The sequence below is a fragment of the Salvelinus fontinalis genome, chromosome 38 (assembly GCF_029448725.1).
Source record: "Salvelinus fontinalis isolate EN_2023a chromosome 38, ASM2944872v1, whole genome shotgun sequence".
Taxonomy (NCBI): domain Eukaryota; kingdom Metazoa; phylum Chordata; class Actinopteri; order Salmoniformes; family Salmonidae; genus Salvelinus; species Salvelinus fontinalis.
Genome location: NC_074702.1, coordinates 19,151,074 through 19,167,888, shown reverse-complemented (window position 1 = coordinate 19,167,888; position 16,815 = coordinate 19,151,074). Strand labels below are relative to the sequence as shown.

The 16,815-nt window shown below is 42.9% G+C and overlaps 1 protein-coding gene across 1 annotated transcript; it reads left to right on the top strand.

Annotated features, from left to right (window-relative positions):
• Nucleotides 1–11,190: 11,190 nt before the first annotated feature.
• Nucleotides 11,191–12,854, top strand: LOC129837157 (stonustoxin subunit beta-like). The gene has a single exon (XM_055903074.1). The coding sequence runs from the start codon at nt 12,195–12,197 to the stop codon at nt 12,852–12,854; it is 660 nt and encodes a 219-aa protein (XP_055759049.1). The 5' UTR covers nt 11,191–12,194.
• The last annotated feature ends 3,961 nt before the right edge of the window (nt 12,855–16,815 follow it).

Sequence of the window (16,815 nt, the reverse complement as noted above, 5' to 3'; positions counted from 1 at the left end):
AATTTCACACCCACAATATGGAGTCAGCAGGAGCAGGTGCCCCTGGTATAGGGGTCGAGGAGAGCGTCCAGGAGCACGCGACGATGCTCCACCATCTCGGCGTCGCCATGGACCGCATGGTCCAAACCATGGACCGCTGAGAGAGACAGGGAGTCCTCCAGCGCTTCCACCAGCACCACCAGGGTCTCCACTACTCGCCCCCCTCCTTCACTCGGTCTGAGTGGGATTTGTCTTGCCCTTCCCCTGAAGTACGATGGGACGGCTGCACGCTGCCAGGGTTTCCTGTTGCAGCTGGATCTCTACCTGGCAACCGTCCACTCGGCTCCTTCGAGCCATGAGAAGGTGTCCGCCCTCGTCTCATGCCTCTTGGGGAAAGCCCTGGAGTGGGCCAAAGCCTTGTGGGGAGAAGGAGATGCGGCGCTGGACCATTTCGAGGATGAGCACCTTTTCCATCTGAGGCAGGGGACGAGGAGCGCCCAAGAGTTCACGATGGACTTTCGGACCCTGGCCGCCGGCGCGGGATGGAACGACAGGGCCCTGATCAACCACTATCGCTGCAGTTTGCACGAGGACGTCCATCGAGAGTTCGCCTGCAGGGACACCACCCTCACCTCCATTCGGCTGGATAACCTGCTGGCTACCCGCGGACGTCCAGAGCGGGGTCTGTCGGCTCCATCCCCCAGCACCACCGCTCCAATGCCCATGGCACTGGGAGGTGCTGCTCTCAGGGAGACCGGAGGAGGTTCCGTCTCGTGCACCATCTGTGGCCGCAGAGGTCACACTGCCGTTCGGTACTGGGTTGGTCCCTCTGTTGCACACATGTTTTTGTTTGTTATTTTTCCTGAGTTTTCCCAGCATAAGGCGCTCGTTGATTCAGGCGCGGCTGGGAATTTTATAGACAGATCATTTGCCCATAGTTTAGGGATCCCCATCGTCCCAGTGGCTATGCCCTTCCTAGTTCACGCGTTAGACAGTCGACCATTAGGGTCAGGGTTGATTAGGGAGGCCACCACTCCTCTGGGCATGGTGACGCAGGGGGGGGGGGGGGGGTCACAAGGAGAGAATCAGTCTCTTCCTCATTGACTCTCCTGCGTTTCCCATGGTGCTAGGACTACCCTGGTTAGCTTGTCATGACCCCACTGTTCTGGGTCAACAGCGCAACATAGCTTCAGCGTGTAAATCAGCTAGAAAGATGTGTCGGCATCGAGTAATTGTCTCTGGTCCCCTACCAGTTAGGAGGAGTGACAAGCTCTACAGCAGAGTCTCACAACTCAATCGCTGGTTGAAAACTGTTTTCTGCCCCTCCCAAAAGATAGAATTTGTAGATAATTGGCCCTCTTTATGGGACTCACCCACAAACAGGACCAAGCCTGACCTGCTGAGGAGTGACGGACTCCATCCTAGCTGGAGGGGTGCTCTCATCTTATCTACCAACATAGACAGGGCTTTAACTCCACAATGAAATAGGGTGTAGGCCAGGCAGCAGGCTGTTAGCCAACCTGCCAGCTTAGTGGAGTCTGCCACTAGCATAGTCAGTGTAGTCAGCTCAGCCATCCCCATTGAGACTGTGTCTATGCCTCGACCTAGGTTGGGCAAAACTAAACATGGCGGTGTTCGCCTTAGCAATCTCATTAGGGGGCCTCCCGGGTGGCGCAGTGGTCTAGGGCACTGCATCGCAGTGCTAACTGCGCCACCAGAGTCTCTGGGTTCGCGCCCAGGCGCCATGTGTTTTTAGGTAATAGATGTACATCTTTACATATTGTGTCTTCCCTGTAAAACATTTTAAAAATCGGACATGTTGACTGGATTCACAAGATCTGTGTCTTTCATTAGCTGTATTGGACTTTAATGTGTGAAAGTTAAATATTTAAAAAAAAATTTTTTTTTGAATTTCGCGGCACTGGTTTTTCAGTGGGGGTGGGGGGGGGGGTGCCGCTAGCGGCACTCTCATCCTAGACAGGTTAACCTTGCGCAATACCCTAGATGCAGTTGCACCCCTAAAAACGAAAAACATTTGTCATAAGAAACTAGCTCCCTGGTATACCGAAAATACCCGAGCTCTGAAGCAAGCTTCCAGAAAATTGGAACGGAAATGGCGCCACACCAAACTGGAAGTCTTCCGACTAGCTTGGAAAGACAGTACCGTGCAGTATCGAAGAGCCCTCACTGCTGCTCGATCATCCTACTTTTCCAACTTAATTGAGGAAAATAAGAACAATCCAAAATTTATTTTTGATACTGTTGCAAAGCTAACTAAAAAGCAGCATTCCCCAAGAGAGGATGGCTTTCACTTCAGCAGTAATAAATTCATGAACTTCTTTGAGGAAAAGATCATGATCATTAGAAAGCAAATGACGGACTCCTCTTTAAATCTGCGTATTCCTCCAGGGCTTAGCTGTCCTGGATCTGCACAGCTCTGCCAGGGCCTGGGATCGGGAGAGACACTTAAGTGTTTTAGTACTATATCTCTTGACACAATGATGAAAATAATCATGGCCTCTAAACCTTCAAGCTGCATACTGGATCCTACTCCTGCTAAACTACTGAAAGAGCTGCTTTCTGTGCTTGGCCCTCCTATGTTGAACATAATAAATGGCTCTCTATCCACCAGATGTGTAGCAAACTCACTAAAAGTGGCAGTAATAAAGCCTCTCTTGAAAAAGCCAAACCTTGACCCGGAACTATATAGGCCGAAAAAACTATCGGCCTATATCGAATCTTCCATTCCTCTCAAAAAAAATTGAAAAAGCTGTTGCGCAGCAACTCACTGCCTTCCTGAAGACAACCAATGTATACGAAATGCTTCAGTCTGGTTTTAGACCCCATCATAGCACTGAGACTGCACTTGTGAAGGTGGTAAATGACCTTTTAATGGTGTCAGACCGAGGCTCTGCATCTGTCCTCGTGCTACTAGACCTTAGTGCTGCCTTTGACACCATCGATCACCACATTCTTTTGGAGAGACTGGAAACCCAAATTGGTCTACACGAACCAGTTCTGGCCTGGTTTAGATCTTACCTGTCGGAAAGATATCAGTTTGTCTCTGTGAATGGTTTGTCCTCTGACAAATCAACTGTGCATTTCGGTGTTCCTCAAGGTTCTGTTTTAGGACCACTATTATTTTCACTATATATTTTACCTCTTGGGGATGTTATTCGAAAACATAATGTTAACTTTCCCTGCTATGCGGATGACACACAGTTGTACATTTCAATGAAACATGGTGAAGCCCCAAAATTGCCCCCGCTAGAAGCCTGTGTTTCAGACATAAGGAAGTGGATGGCTGAAAACTTTCTACGTTTAAACTCGGACAAAACAGAGATGCTTGTTCTAGGTCCCAAGAAACAAAGAGATCTTCTGTTAAATCGGACAATTAATCTTGATGGTTGTAAAGTCGTCTTAAGTTGTTGCTTGGTTAGTGGCTATTTATATCTTTATTTGGTCGAAAATGTGATAGCTACCTATGCAGGATTAAAATGGTGGAGAAAAAAAAGTTGTGTCTTTTGCTATCGTGGTTAGCTAATAGATTTACATATTGTGTCTTCCCTGTAAAACATTTAAAAAATCAGAAATGATGGCTGGATTCACAAGATGTGTATCTTTCATCTGGTGTCTTGGACTTGTGATTTAATGATATTTAGATGCTAGTATTTACTTGTGACGCTATGCTAGGCTATGCTAGTCAGCTTTTTTACTGATGGGGGTGCTCCCGGATCCGGGATTGTGATGAAGTAGAAGTTAAATAAAACTGTGAAGGACCTCGGCATTACTCTTGACCCTGATCTCTCTTTTGACGAACATATAAAGACTGTTTCAAGGACAGCTTTTTTCCATCTACGTAACATTGCAAAAATCAGACATTTTCTGTCCAAAAATGATGCAGAAAAATTAATCTATGCATTTGTTACATATATATATATATGTGTGTGTGTGTGTTTGTGAATGACAGCTGCTGACATGCTGCTAACCGCTCTCCCCAGTCCAGCATTTTTCCAGACAATCTCCTGTCTCGCCACAACAGTGCTCCTCAGCATGGCACGCACACAAACACACACCCTCTGAATACGGTAGCCCTCTGAACATGGTAGCCTGAATTGACCTCGGGGAGATTCAAAGTAAGAGAGTCTAGACAGATTTCATCAGGAAAAGGAAACTGCACTGTGTTTTCAAATATGTCCTCTATATTTTAGGTGTGGTTTTGTGTCAATATCCAATTACAATGTCTGCAAGAGAAACAGCTTGACACCTCCGATACACTATAGGACACAAACTTACACATGTCCTTAAAATACAGCGTAAACGTTCTGGGCAGTTTCCTTTTTCTGCAATTAATTGAATTGATGCGAAAGAGAAAGAAACAATGGAAGAAACAAAGAAGGACAGAAAGTCCCACAGATGGGTGACATATTCCATTAAAAAGCCAATCTCTACAAAGAAAATATCAACTCAGGATTCTTGTTAGGAGGCATGCAGCAACCAGTGATAGATTGTGCTCTGAACAGGCTATCAAAAGATAATACATAATCAATAAGAAACAGTCAAAGTCAATAATTGCATTATTTTATTTATTTAACCAGGCAAGTCAGTTAAGAACAAATTCTTATTTACAATGACAGCCTAGGAACAGTGGGTTAACTGCCTTGTTCAGGGGCAGAACAACAGATTTTTACCTTGTCAGCCCAGGGATTTGATGTAGCAACCTTTCAGTTACTGGCCCAATTCTCTAACCACTAGGCTACCTGCCGCACCAATCTATAAACCACTAGCACAGACGCCCACTGTAATTATCTGATTTATCTCCCTTATCCTCCTCCTCACTAATGTCATCCTCTTTTTGAAGAGTGTGTGTGTTTTATAGATGTGTGTGTGAGGGTAATTTAATTAGAGCAGGTTACTGCCAGGGGTTAATATCCTACATGCACTCTGCTCCTCTCCAAAGGCTAAATTGCTTAAAGCACATCAGAAACTTTAAACAGACTTTTAAAACTGTGCACGTGTGTGTAACTGCACTGGCCTATTAAGACGTTACATTCTGCTGCTTAGAGTCAGCCAGCTCTCCCCAGACAAACCATCATCTCTCTCTCTCTCTCTCTCTCTCCCTCTTTCTTACCCTTAAATTCTTGTTAACCTAACTGCACTGTCCGATTTACAGTAGGCTTTACAGCAAAAGCATGCCATGCAATTGTTTGAGGACGGCACCCCACATCAACATATTTTTACACCGGCAGGGGTTTCATAACTTCACAAATAGCGATTAAATATTCACTTACTTTTTGAAAATCTTCCTCTGATTATTCATCCAAATGGTCCCAGCTATAACATGTGGTGTTGTTTTGTTAGATAAAATCCTTCTTTATATCTTAAAAAGTCAGTTTAGTTGGGGCCATCGATTTGAGTAATCCACTCGTTCAACATGCCAAGATAGGAATCAGAAAAATCTACCCCTAAACTTTGTTTCAACAAGTCAAAATACGGTTCTATTTAATCCTCAGATACCCTAAAATGTAATTAAATTATAATATTTAATACGGAAAGAAGTATGTTCACTAGGAAAACGATAGTAGCAGGTACGTGTCCTCTTCATCGCGCGTGCATACACGAATTTCCAAGTCTGTGTCCCTGTAGTAAAACTCATTATTCTTACTCTTATTGAAAGAAACAAGCCTGAAACCTACTGACACCTAGTGGAAGCCATAGGAATTGCATACTGGGAGCTAGATTTAAATATTTCCCTATACATTACATTGTAAGAGCATGGGCTCTCAAAACCAACCGGAAATGTAGTTTTTTTTCTTTGGATTTTCTCCTACTATATCTATTGTGTTATAGTCTCCTACATTATTTTAACATTTCTACAAACTGCACAGTGTCTTCTTTCCAATGGTACCAATTATATGCATATCCGGGCTTCAGGGCCTGAGTAACAGGCAGTTTACTTTGGGCACGTCAGTCAGGCGGAAATTGAGAAAAAAGGACCATAGCCTGAAGAAGTGTAGGTTCTGATTGAAATGTTTAAAGACGTCTATTCCGGACATTAAAATGAGGTTCATTTTCGGGTTCTGAATGAAAGTTGAAACTGCGTATTTTCCGGACGTTGAAAGTCCGTATTTTCTGGATGTTGAAATCAGGTTCATGTATAGACGTCTATGTTTGGTCCAAATCAAGGTCGGTCCAGACCGGACCAAATCTGAACCAAACATATACGTCTATGATTGGACCGGACCAAAAAATATATTCCCCGTGGATGCTGAAATCAAGGCTGGTCTGGACTGTACGAAAAAAGACTGCTGGTCAGGACAGGACCAAAAAAAAGACGTCAGTGTTGATCTGTGCTTACTACGGTGTAGCCTACCATGTTGGCCTGCAACGTAATTTTTTGAATGCCAATCCATGTGTTATGCCCACCATTTGTAAAACAGGACATTGCATTATTAGTCCTGACTCCTGTGAATGTGGCTATTTAAGCTCTGAATATCAGCTACCCGACTTTATCAGGAGTTATCTTGAGCCTATTTGCAATGTGTTTACCCAGCGGGAAATGCAGAAGTATTATATTTTTCACTATGATCAGCTCGTCAAAAATGTATGGATACAAACTTGAAACCAGTGATCATGACAATTTAGCCAATGAGGTGACACTCCTGGAGTAGCCTGATTATCGATTCCATAAATCCATTTTATTTTGACATGTTCTGTTTTTTAGGATATGTTTGTTAACCTGTCAGCAATTTTTTGTTGTTGATTGGGCACCATTTAGGCTAAGCTATTTGATCGGAGAAACCTGCATTGTCATACATTTTATCTCCAGCCTGTAGGCTACAGAAAAGGCCGGGTACTATTAATGCCATATACTATATCTGCTCCATGATTTATGTTAGATTATTTTTTGGACTGAATGTTGGTGGAGCGTGGCGGTGATGCGTCTCTTCAACAGAGGCACGCTGGGAATGGACATGCAAAATATGTTGCGCCCCTGCCTTTGGCAAAGTGGGCACTGCTTATCACGGGGAGGCAACGGCGCTCACCTAAACAGGAAAAATTGTTATTGTTTTTGGGCAGAATTATGTGACGTTTTATGCTGCTCTCGTCAATTTGCCACCATAGGCAGCCGCCTAATCCTGCCTAATGAGCGGGCTGGCCTTGCGACACACTCACTCCTTATTTCTGTGAGGTGGATCTGACACTGACAGCTTAATACAGGTGGACAAAGAGAGAGGGCTAGTTCAAATAGGATATGAACTCATGAGTAATGTGTGTGTGTGTGTGTGTGTGTGTGTGAGTGTGTGTGTGTGTGTGTGCGCGTGTGTGTGTGACGCATCTGTACACACAGTCCCATTGATAAAGACCAGCCTTTGTCATATAAACCTCATAAACCATTATAAGCTCCTAACTGTCTGTGTAAAAGGATTTCCTACTTAACACTGTCTGCGGCCATTCATACTTTAAGGTGCATCTCTGCGGTCTAAAGTGGCCTTCCTTTCCTGGTCTCATCTCCTTCATGAATACAAACAGTATGTCACCAGTTTTCACATTAATGCAGAAGAAGGCTGGAGAAGAGGAGATGCAATCCATCTAAGTATGAGATGTGGTCTAACTCGTTTGACAAAGAGCTTGTCCTCCCATATTACACAGCATCAGTCCACAATCCCCACATACCTCTTGTTTCATCTTAGGTTCCAGTTTAGGATTCATGTCTGTGCCAACAGCTCTATCTAGTGGGGAAGACAAAAAAAAACAAGTGTCAACTTTTATTTTCCATTAATTACTGCGCTACTGTTATTACTGTTAATGTAACACATTGTGTTTAATGCAGTGTGAGCCATGTCAGGTATTTGTATACAGTCTATGTGTAGCTGCAGCGTGTTTTTAATTGTGGCCTATGGCTCCTGAGTGGCGCAGCGGTCTAAGGCACTGCGTCACAGTGCTAGTAGGCCTCACTACAGACCCGGGTTCGATCCTGGGCTGTATCACAGCTGGCCGGGATCGGCAGTCCCATAGTGCAGTGCACAATTGTCTGGGTTGGCTAGTTAAATAAAGATAAAATAATGTCAGGCTTCAATGTAGCTGAGGAACGGATCCATTCTCTTATATCGCGGCGAAATTGAATTTGATCAATGATGTGTATAAACCCTGGATGACTGACAGGGGGCGCTGTATTGAACCCTGCACGCAGCCATCTTGGCACTACTCCTCAATTGTAAAATATATTTTGGAAGCTATAGAAATGCATAAATTTGTTTTTGACACGTTTATTTTATTACAGACACCTTAATGCATACTTTTTAAATATATTATGTGAGCAAATAAATAAATAATAATCCTTAAAAAAAAATGTTTTGATACTGTCCCCACTACAACAACAAAAAATACTTAAATACATGTCATTTTGTCCTTAAAACATGTATACTGCCACAGAATTAAGGAAATTGGAAAGGGGGGGGGTTTTGGGCAAAGGCCATTTTCTTGCCGTATCATGACGTCTGACGAGTATACACTTGCAGGGCAAGGGGCGGGGGAGGAAGGAATGATTTTTAAATGGACCACCCGTGGCTGGAAATGCGTCACTCGTTCATCCCGCCATGATTGTGTTTTCAGCCACCGGTAACTTGTGGGTGCTTTATACGCGCTACAGTCAATTATGATTGCATGTCTACTTATATTAAATATATAATTATTAATAAAAGCCTACTGTATGATAGCTAGCAAATGAATTAGCTAACTAACGTTAGCCTGCATAGCTGGAACTTCTGAAGGGAAATGTTTTATTTCTACAATTTCCAAACAAAAACATGTTTACTTTTTACGTAGTAGCAAAGTTTCTAACTATTTGCATTCGTTTTTACTTACACTTGTATGTTGACTTAACCATTGATGTTGTTTTTGAGTTTTCGCTGACTTTTCTTAGATGATGTACAATCGTCGCAAATTGAATTATGGGGAGTTTCAGGCCCCGGAGTAAACATAACTTCTTATGGATGGGGGGCAGTATTGAGTAGCTTGGATGAATAAGGTGCCCAGAGTAAACTGCCTGCTACTCAGGCCCAGAAGCTAAGATATGCATATTATTAGTGGATTTGGATAGAAAACACTCTGAAGTTTCGAAAACTATTTGAATGATGTCTGTGAGTATAACAGAACTCATATGGCAGGCAAAAACCTGAGAAAATCCAACCAGGAAGTGGGAAATCTGAGGTTTGTAGGTTTTGAAGTCTTTGCCTATCCAAGATACAATGTAAATTTGGTCCGATTGCACTCTCTACGGCTTCCACTAGATGTCAACAGTCTTTAGAACCTTGTTTCAGGCTTCTACTGTGAAGGGGGAGCAAATAAGAGCTGTTTGACTAAGAGGTCTGGCAGATTGCCATGAGCTAAATCATGCGCTCAGCCGTGAGAGTTAGCTGCGTTCCTTTTAATTACTAAAGACAAAGGAATTGTCCGGTTGAAACATTATTGAACATTTATGTTAAAAACATCCTAAAGATTGATTCTATACATCGCTTGACATGTTTCTACGAACTGTAATATAACTTTTTGTCTGGATTAACCTGTCTAGGATCAGCGTGGCGCTAGCGGCACACCCCCCCCCCCCCACTGAAAAACCAGTGCCGCGAAATTCAAAAAATATATATTTTTAAAATATTTAACTTTCACACATTAAAGTCCAATACAGCTAATGAAAGACACAGATCTTGTGAATCCAGTCAACATTTCCGATTTTTAAAATGTTTTACAGGGAAGACACAATATGTAAAGATGTACATCTATTACCTAAAAACACATTAGCATAATCCACCATCTTTTATTTGTCCACCAACACCAGTAGCCATCACCAATTCGGCTAAACTAAGATATTTATAGCCCCTAACCAACAAAAAAACTCATTAGATGACAGTCTGATAACATATTTATGGTATGGGATAGGTTTTGTTAGAAAAAAGTGCATATTTCAGGTAGATGGCATAGGTTACAATTGCACCCACCGTCACAAATGGAATAGAAAAACTACTTAGAGCAACGTGTTTACCTACTTACTAATCATCAAACATTTCGTAAAAATACACAGCATACACTAATCGAAAGACACAGATCCTGTGAATACACACAATATTTCAGATTTTCTAAGTGTCTTACAGCGAAAACACAATAAATCGTTATATTAGCATAGCACATACCACATAGCAGCCCAGCATTGATTCTAGCCAAAGTGAGCGATAAAAGTCAACATCGCCAAAAGATATTAATTTTTTCACTAACCTTCTCAGAATTCTTCCGATGACACTCCTGTAACATCACATTACAACATGCATATACAGTTTGATCGAAAATGTTTATATTTAGCCACCAAAATCATGGTTAGACAATGTGAAATGTAGCTCAGTTGGTCAGAAAATTTCCTTGCGCCACTTAGACAGTGATCTACTCTTATACATAAATACTCATAAACGTGACTAAAAAATATAGGGTGGACAGGGATTGATAGACAATTTAATTCTTAATACAATTGCGTTATTACATTTTTTAATTTATCCTTACTTTTCAATACAGTTTGCGCCAAGCGAAGCTACGTCAAAAAACATGGCGTCCTAAGCCACTAAAATGTTTCGACAGAAACACGATTTATCATAATAAAAATGTCCTACCTTGAGCTGTTCTTCCATCAGTATCTTGGGCAAAGGATCCTTTCTTGGGAGGAATCGTCTTTTGGTGGAAAGCTGTCCTCTTGCCATGTGAAAATGCCAACTGCGTTCGGGATGAACTGAAAGCGTGCCCACCTATTCACAGCGTTAAAGAAATAAATGTCCCAAAATCGCACTAAACGGATATAAATTGCTATAAAACGCTTTAAATTAACTACCTTATGATGTTTTTAACTCCTATAACGAGTGAAAAGATGACCGGAGAAATATAACAGGCTAAACTAACGCTTGGAACAGGAGAGGGTCGGTGTCCTCCACGCGCGTTACGCAGCAAGAAAAGACTTGCTAGCTACAGGGTTTTTTCATTTGTAGTGCCTGTGAACGCGCAATCGACCCCATTGGAATCGTCATCACGTAAAGGCATCCAGGGGAAGACGTAAGAAGTGTCCGTATAGTCATAGCAAAATCAGTGCCCTTTTAACTGACTTCAGAACAGTGGCCAACATTTCTGAAATCTGAATCCATGTCAGGGAAATTGCTGTAGAATGGGCTCTGTTCCACTTAGAGACAAAATTTCAACTCCTATAGAAACTATAGACTGTTTTCTATCCAATAATAATAATAATATGCATATTGTACGATCAAGGATTTTGTGGGAAGCCGTTTCAAAAATTAGCCAAATTAGCATAAATAGTCTAAACAGCGCCCCCATCCCCAACAGGTTAACTTCCAGTGGCCAAAGCCTCCAGAAGAGCTGTGTGAGTGTACCTATACCCTCATTAGACACCATACATTTTAAAGGGGAAATTAACATAAATGAAAGTATTATTTATTGATAATTGATTCTTCTTCAGGCTGAAAGGATGTCACCACAGAGAAATGCTGTGGAGCATTGGCCTTAGCACTCAGCTCCAACTCATCAGTCCTGAAAAAGCTGGACCTGAGTGACAATGACCTGCAGGATTCAGGAGTGAAGCTGTTCTCTACTGGACTGGAGAGTCCACACTGTAGACTGGAGACACTGAAGTCAGGATGTGACGTATAAGATATTCCAAAATTACAATTTAAAATTTGTTATTGGTGTCCACCATGGTTTCGGAGTGTTAAAATGTCTCTCTGCTATAATATAATGTGACTCGGTGTTTGAAATGAATAAGAAAAAGGTACCCATTTCTGAAAGTGAAATTCCTCTTTCTGCAGGTTGTCATTCTGTGGAGTCACAGAGGAAGGCTGTGCTTCTCTGGCTTCAGCTCTGAAGTCAAACCCCTCACACCTGAGAGAGCTGGACTTGAGCTATAATCACCCAGGGGAATCAGGAGCGGAACTGCTCTCTAGTGGACTGGAGGATCCACAAACTAAACTGGAGACACTCAGGTGGAAATACAGATTCAAACAAATCGTGTGGTTTACTGCATTTCTCACACTTAAATGACTGCGTTCTTCTACTTTCCTCCAGTGTGGACCATGATGCAGAGTGCTGGTTAAAATCTGTCCTGAAGAAATGTAAGTCTTGATGGCACTCCTGAAGGCTGCTTATCTAATAACCTTAACATTTGAATGAAAAATCAACTGTCTTCTCATACTATAGTTGTTGCTTTGCAAACCATTTTGTCCTCCATCAGATGCCTGTCAGGTCACTCTTACACAGCACACAAACACCTCTCTCTGTCTGAGGGAAACAAGAAGGTGACATGGATGGAAGAGGAGCAGCCATATCCTCATCACCCAGCAAGATTTGATCACTGGTCACAGGTGCTGTGTAGAGAGGGCCTGTCTGGGCGCTGCTACTGGGACGTAGAGTGGAGTGGGCCTGAGACTCATGTAGGTTTGACCTATGGAAGAATCAGCAGGAAAGGAGAGGGTTATGATTGTGGGCTAAGATACAATGACAAGTCCTGGAGTCTGCGCTGCTCTGATAACACTTTTGTTACCTATCATAATACTAGCAACACTGCCATACCTGCTCCCTCCTCCGGCTCCCACAGAGTAGGAGTGTATCTGGACTGGCCAGCCGGCACATTGTCCTTCTACAGCGTCTCTTCTGACACCCTGACCCACATTCACACGTTCCAAAACACATTCACTGAGCCCCTCTTCCCAGGGTTTAGACTTTGGAATCATGACACCTCAGTTGCCCTTGGCACTAGTCACATAGGCTGTTTTATACCAGAGATGTTGTTTAATGCCTTAAATTGCTATTTAAGCTTAAACTTATGATTGTCTTTCCAGTTCAATAGTCAATAAACTATAATTGTTTTAATTTCAATATCAGAATTGTTATGTTTGTTGTTTAATAAACATTGTTACACTTCTCAGATTAGATGAGTTTATTAGTCACATGCACAGCTTATTTCTTTTGGAAGCTTTTGATCGTCTCCATGGCAGCCCCGTTAATGAGGATGGGGGCGTGCCCAGCCTGGTTCCACCTGAAGTCCACAATCAACTCCTTTGTTTTGCTGATGTTGTGGGAGAGATTGTTTACCTAGGTCTATGCCGTCAGAGTGCCTACCTCCTCTCTGTAGGCCATCTTGTCATGGTTGGTAATCAGGCCTACTACTGTCATATTGTCAGCTAACTTGATGATGGAGTTGGAACTGTGTGAGGCCACGCTGCGGTGTGTACACAGGGAGTACAGGAGGGGACTGCGGATGCACCCTTGTGAGGACCCCGTGTTGAGGATCAGTTTGTGGAGGTAATGTTGCATACCTTCACTACCTGGGCACAGCCCATGAGGAAGTCCAGGACCCAGTTGCAGAGGGAGCAGTTCAGTCCATGAGCTTTGTGGTGAGCTTAGAGGGTACTATGGTATTGAAGGCTGAGCTGTAGTCAATGAACAGCATCCTCGCATTCCTTTTGTCCAGGTGGGTGAGGGCAGTGTGCAGTGCAATGGCAATTGTCTGGATCTGTCAGGGCGATAGGTGAATTGGAGAGGGTAGAGGGAGGAGCTGATGTGGTCTTTCACTAGCCTCTCAAAGCACTTCATTATGACGAAAGTGAGTTCTACGGGTTGGTAGTCATTCAGTTTAGTTACTTTCCCTTTCTTGGGCACGGGAATGATAGTGGACATCTTGAAGCAGGTGGGGCTAACGGCCTGAGCTAGAGAGAGAGATTTAAAATGTCTGAAAACACAACAGCTAGCTGGGCCGGCAGCCTTGCGGGGGTGGTGTCAGGAATGACTTACATATATCCTCTGTGAAGACCGTAAGCACGTAGCCCTCGTTGTCATCAAGGTCTCTCCTCGGCAGCTCAGAGTCATTATGCTTGAAGAATGAGAAAAAGGTGTTTAGCTTGTCCGTTGGGGTGGCGTTGGTGTCTGCGACATGACTGGCTTTCTTTTTGTAATCCGTGATCGTTATTAGCCCCTGCCACATACGCCTTGTGTACGATCCGCTGAATTACTCCTCCACTTTGTCCCTTGCCGTATTTATAAGCAGCATATCTCTCCTTCAGTTTCCTGACAAGGCTGCCATCAATCCACGGTTTTTGATTCAGGTAAGTTTTGAAAGATACTATCGGTATCAAATCATCTATGCATTTTTTTTATGAATCCGGTTAATGAGTTGGCATATTCATTGATGTTATCCCCAGAGGCACCCCGGAACATATTCCAGTTCACGTGATCAAAACAGTCTTGGAGCATGGATTCTGATTTTTATTTTATTATTTTATTTAACCTTTATTTAACCTGTTGGGGATGGGGTGCTGTTTAGACTATTTATGCTAATGTGGCTAATTTTTTAAACGGCTTCCCACAAAATCCTTGATCGTACAATATGCATATTATTATTATTATTGGATAGAAAACAGTCTATAGTTTCTATAGGAGTTGAAATTTTGTCTCTAAGTGGAACAGAGCCCATTCTACAGCAATTTCCCTGACATGGAGTCAGATTTGAGAAATGTTGGCCACTCTTCTGAAGGCAGTTAAAAGGGCACTGTCGTTGCTATGACTATACGGACACTTCTTACGTCTTCCCCTGGATGCCTTTACGTGATGACGATTCCAACGGGGTCGATTGCACGTTCACAGGCCCTACAAATGAAAAAACCCTGAAGCTAGTCATTCTTTCCTTGGTGCGTAACGCGCGTGCTGGTCACCGACCCGCTCCTGTTCCAAGCGTTAGTTTAGCCTGTTATATTTCTCCGGTCATCTTTTCACTCGTTATAGGAGTTAAAAACATCATAAGGTAGTTAATTTAAAGCGTTTTATAGCAATTTATATCCGTTTAGTGCGATTTTGGGACATTTATTTTTGCAACGATGTGAAAAGTTGGGCACGCTTTTCAGTTCATCCCGAACGCAGTTGACATTTCCACATGGCAAGAGGACAGCTTTCCACCAAAAGACGATTTCTCCCAAGAAAGGATCCTTTGCCCAAGATACTGATGGAAGAACAGCTCAAGGTAGGACATTTTTATTATGATAAATCGTGTTTCTGTCGAAACATTTTAGTGGCTTAGAACGCCATGTTTTATGACGTAGCTTCGCTAGGCGCAAACTGTATTGAAAAGTAAGGATAAATTAAAAAATGTAATAACGCAATTGTATTAAGAATTAAATTGTCTATCAATCCCTGTCCACCCTATATTTTTTAGTCACGTTTATGAGTATTTATGTATAAGAGTAGATCACTGTCTAAGTGGCGCAAGGACATTTTCTTTACCAGCTTGTCTACATTTCACATTGTCTAACCATGATTTTGGTGGCTAAATATAAACATTTGCGATCAAACTCTATATGGAATGTGTAATATGATGTTACAGGAGTGTCATCGGAAGAATTCTGAGAAGGTTAGTGAAAAAATTAATATCTTTTGGCGATGTTGACTTTTATCGCTCACTTTGGCTAGAATCAATGCTGGGCTGCTAATTGCTATGTGCTAAGCTAATATAACGATTTATTGTGTTTTCGCTGTAAGACACTTAGAAAATCTGAAATATTGTCTGTATTCACAGGATCTGTGTCTTTCGATTCGTGTATGCTGTGTATTTTTACGAAATGTTTGATGATTAGTAGTTAGGTAAACACGTTGCTCATTGTAATTATTCTAGTCCATTTGTGATGGTGGGTGCAATTGTAAACTATGCCATCTACCTGAAATATGCACTTTTTTCTAACAAAACCTATCCCATACCATAAATATGTTATCAGACTGTCATCTAATGAGTTTTTTTGTTGGTTAGGGGCTATAAATATCTTAGTTTAGCCGAATTGGTGATGGCTACTGGTGTTGGTGGACAAATAAAAGATGGTGGATTATGCTAATGTGTTTTTAGGTAATAGATGTACATCTTTACATATTGTGTCTTCCCTGTAAAACATTTTAAAAATCGGAAATGTTGACTGGATTCACAAGATCTGTGTCTTTCATTAGCTGTATTGGACTTTAATGTGTGAAAGTTAAATATTTTAAAAAAATATTTTTTTTGAATTTCGCGGCACTGGTTTTTCAGTGGGGGGGGGGGGGGGGTGCCGCTAGCGCCACGCTGATCCTAGACAGGTTAACTAGGCATGTCAGTTAAGAACAAATTCTTATTTACAATGATGGACTACCAAAAGGCAAAAGGCCTCCTGCGGGGATGGGGGCTGTGTAATGCCCGAGGTGTAGTGGATGAACAGGGGTCAAACGCAGGAGACAGAGAGTTCAGAGTAGCGTTCAAAATTTAATTACCCACACGGGTGCAAACACGACGCTACTAAAAAAAACAAATGCTTCACCCCAAACAGAGTGAGAACCACTGAAAATACCAACCAACACGATACCCAGACACAACAAGAATGTACAGAGTGTACACACAACAATCCCGCACACCCAGGCCGGGCTGCTGGGTAATAAAGCCCCACAAATCACCCTAACCACAAACAGGTGCACCTACTCAACAAAAAGGGAGGCGGAGGAAAAGTCAGTATCAGCTAGTAGGCCGGTGACGACGACCGCCGAGCGCCACCCGACCAGGAAGGGGAGCCACCTTCGGTGGGAGTCGTTACAGTACACCCCCCCTGACGCGCGGCTCCCGCAGCGCGCCGACACCGGCCTCGAGGACGACCCGGAGGGCGAGGCGCAGGGCGATCCGGATGGAGGTGATCCCTCAACATCGATGGATCCAGAATGTCCCCCACCGGTACCCAGCACCTCTCCTCCGGACCGTACCCCTCCCAGTCCACGAGGTACTGCAGG

Excerpts from the sequence above, each read along its gene's own strand:
- LOC129837157 (XM_055903074.1), top strand. The coding sequence starts at position 12,195 with ATGAAAAATCAACTGTCTTCTCATACTATAGTTGTTGCTTTGCAAACC.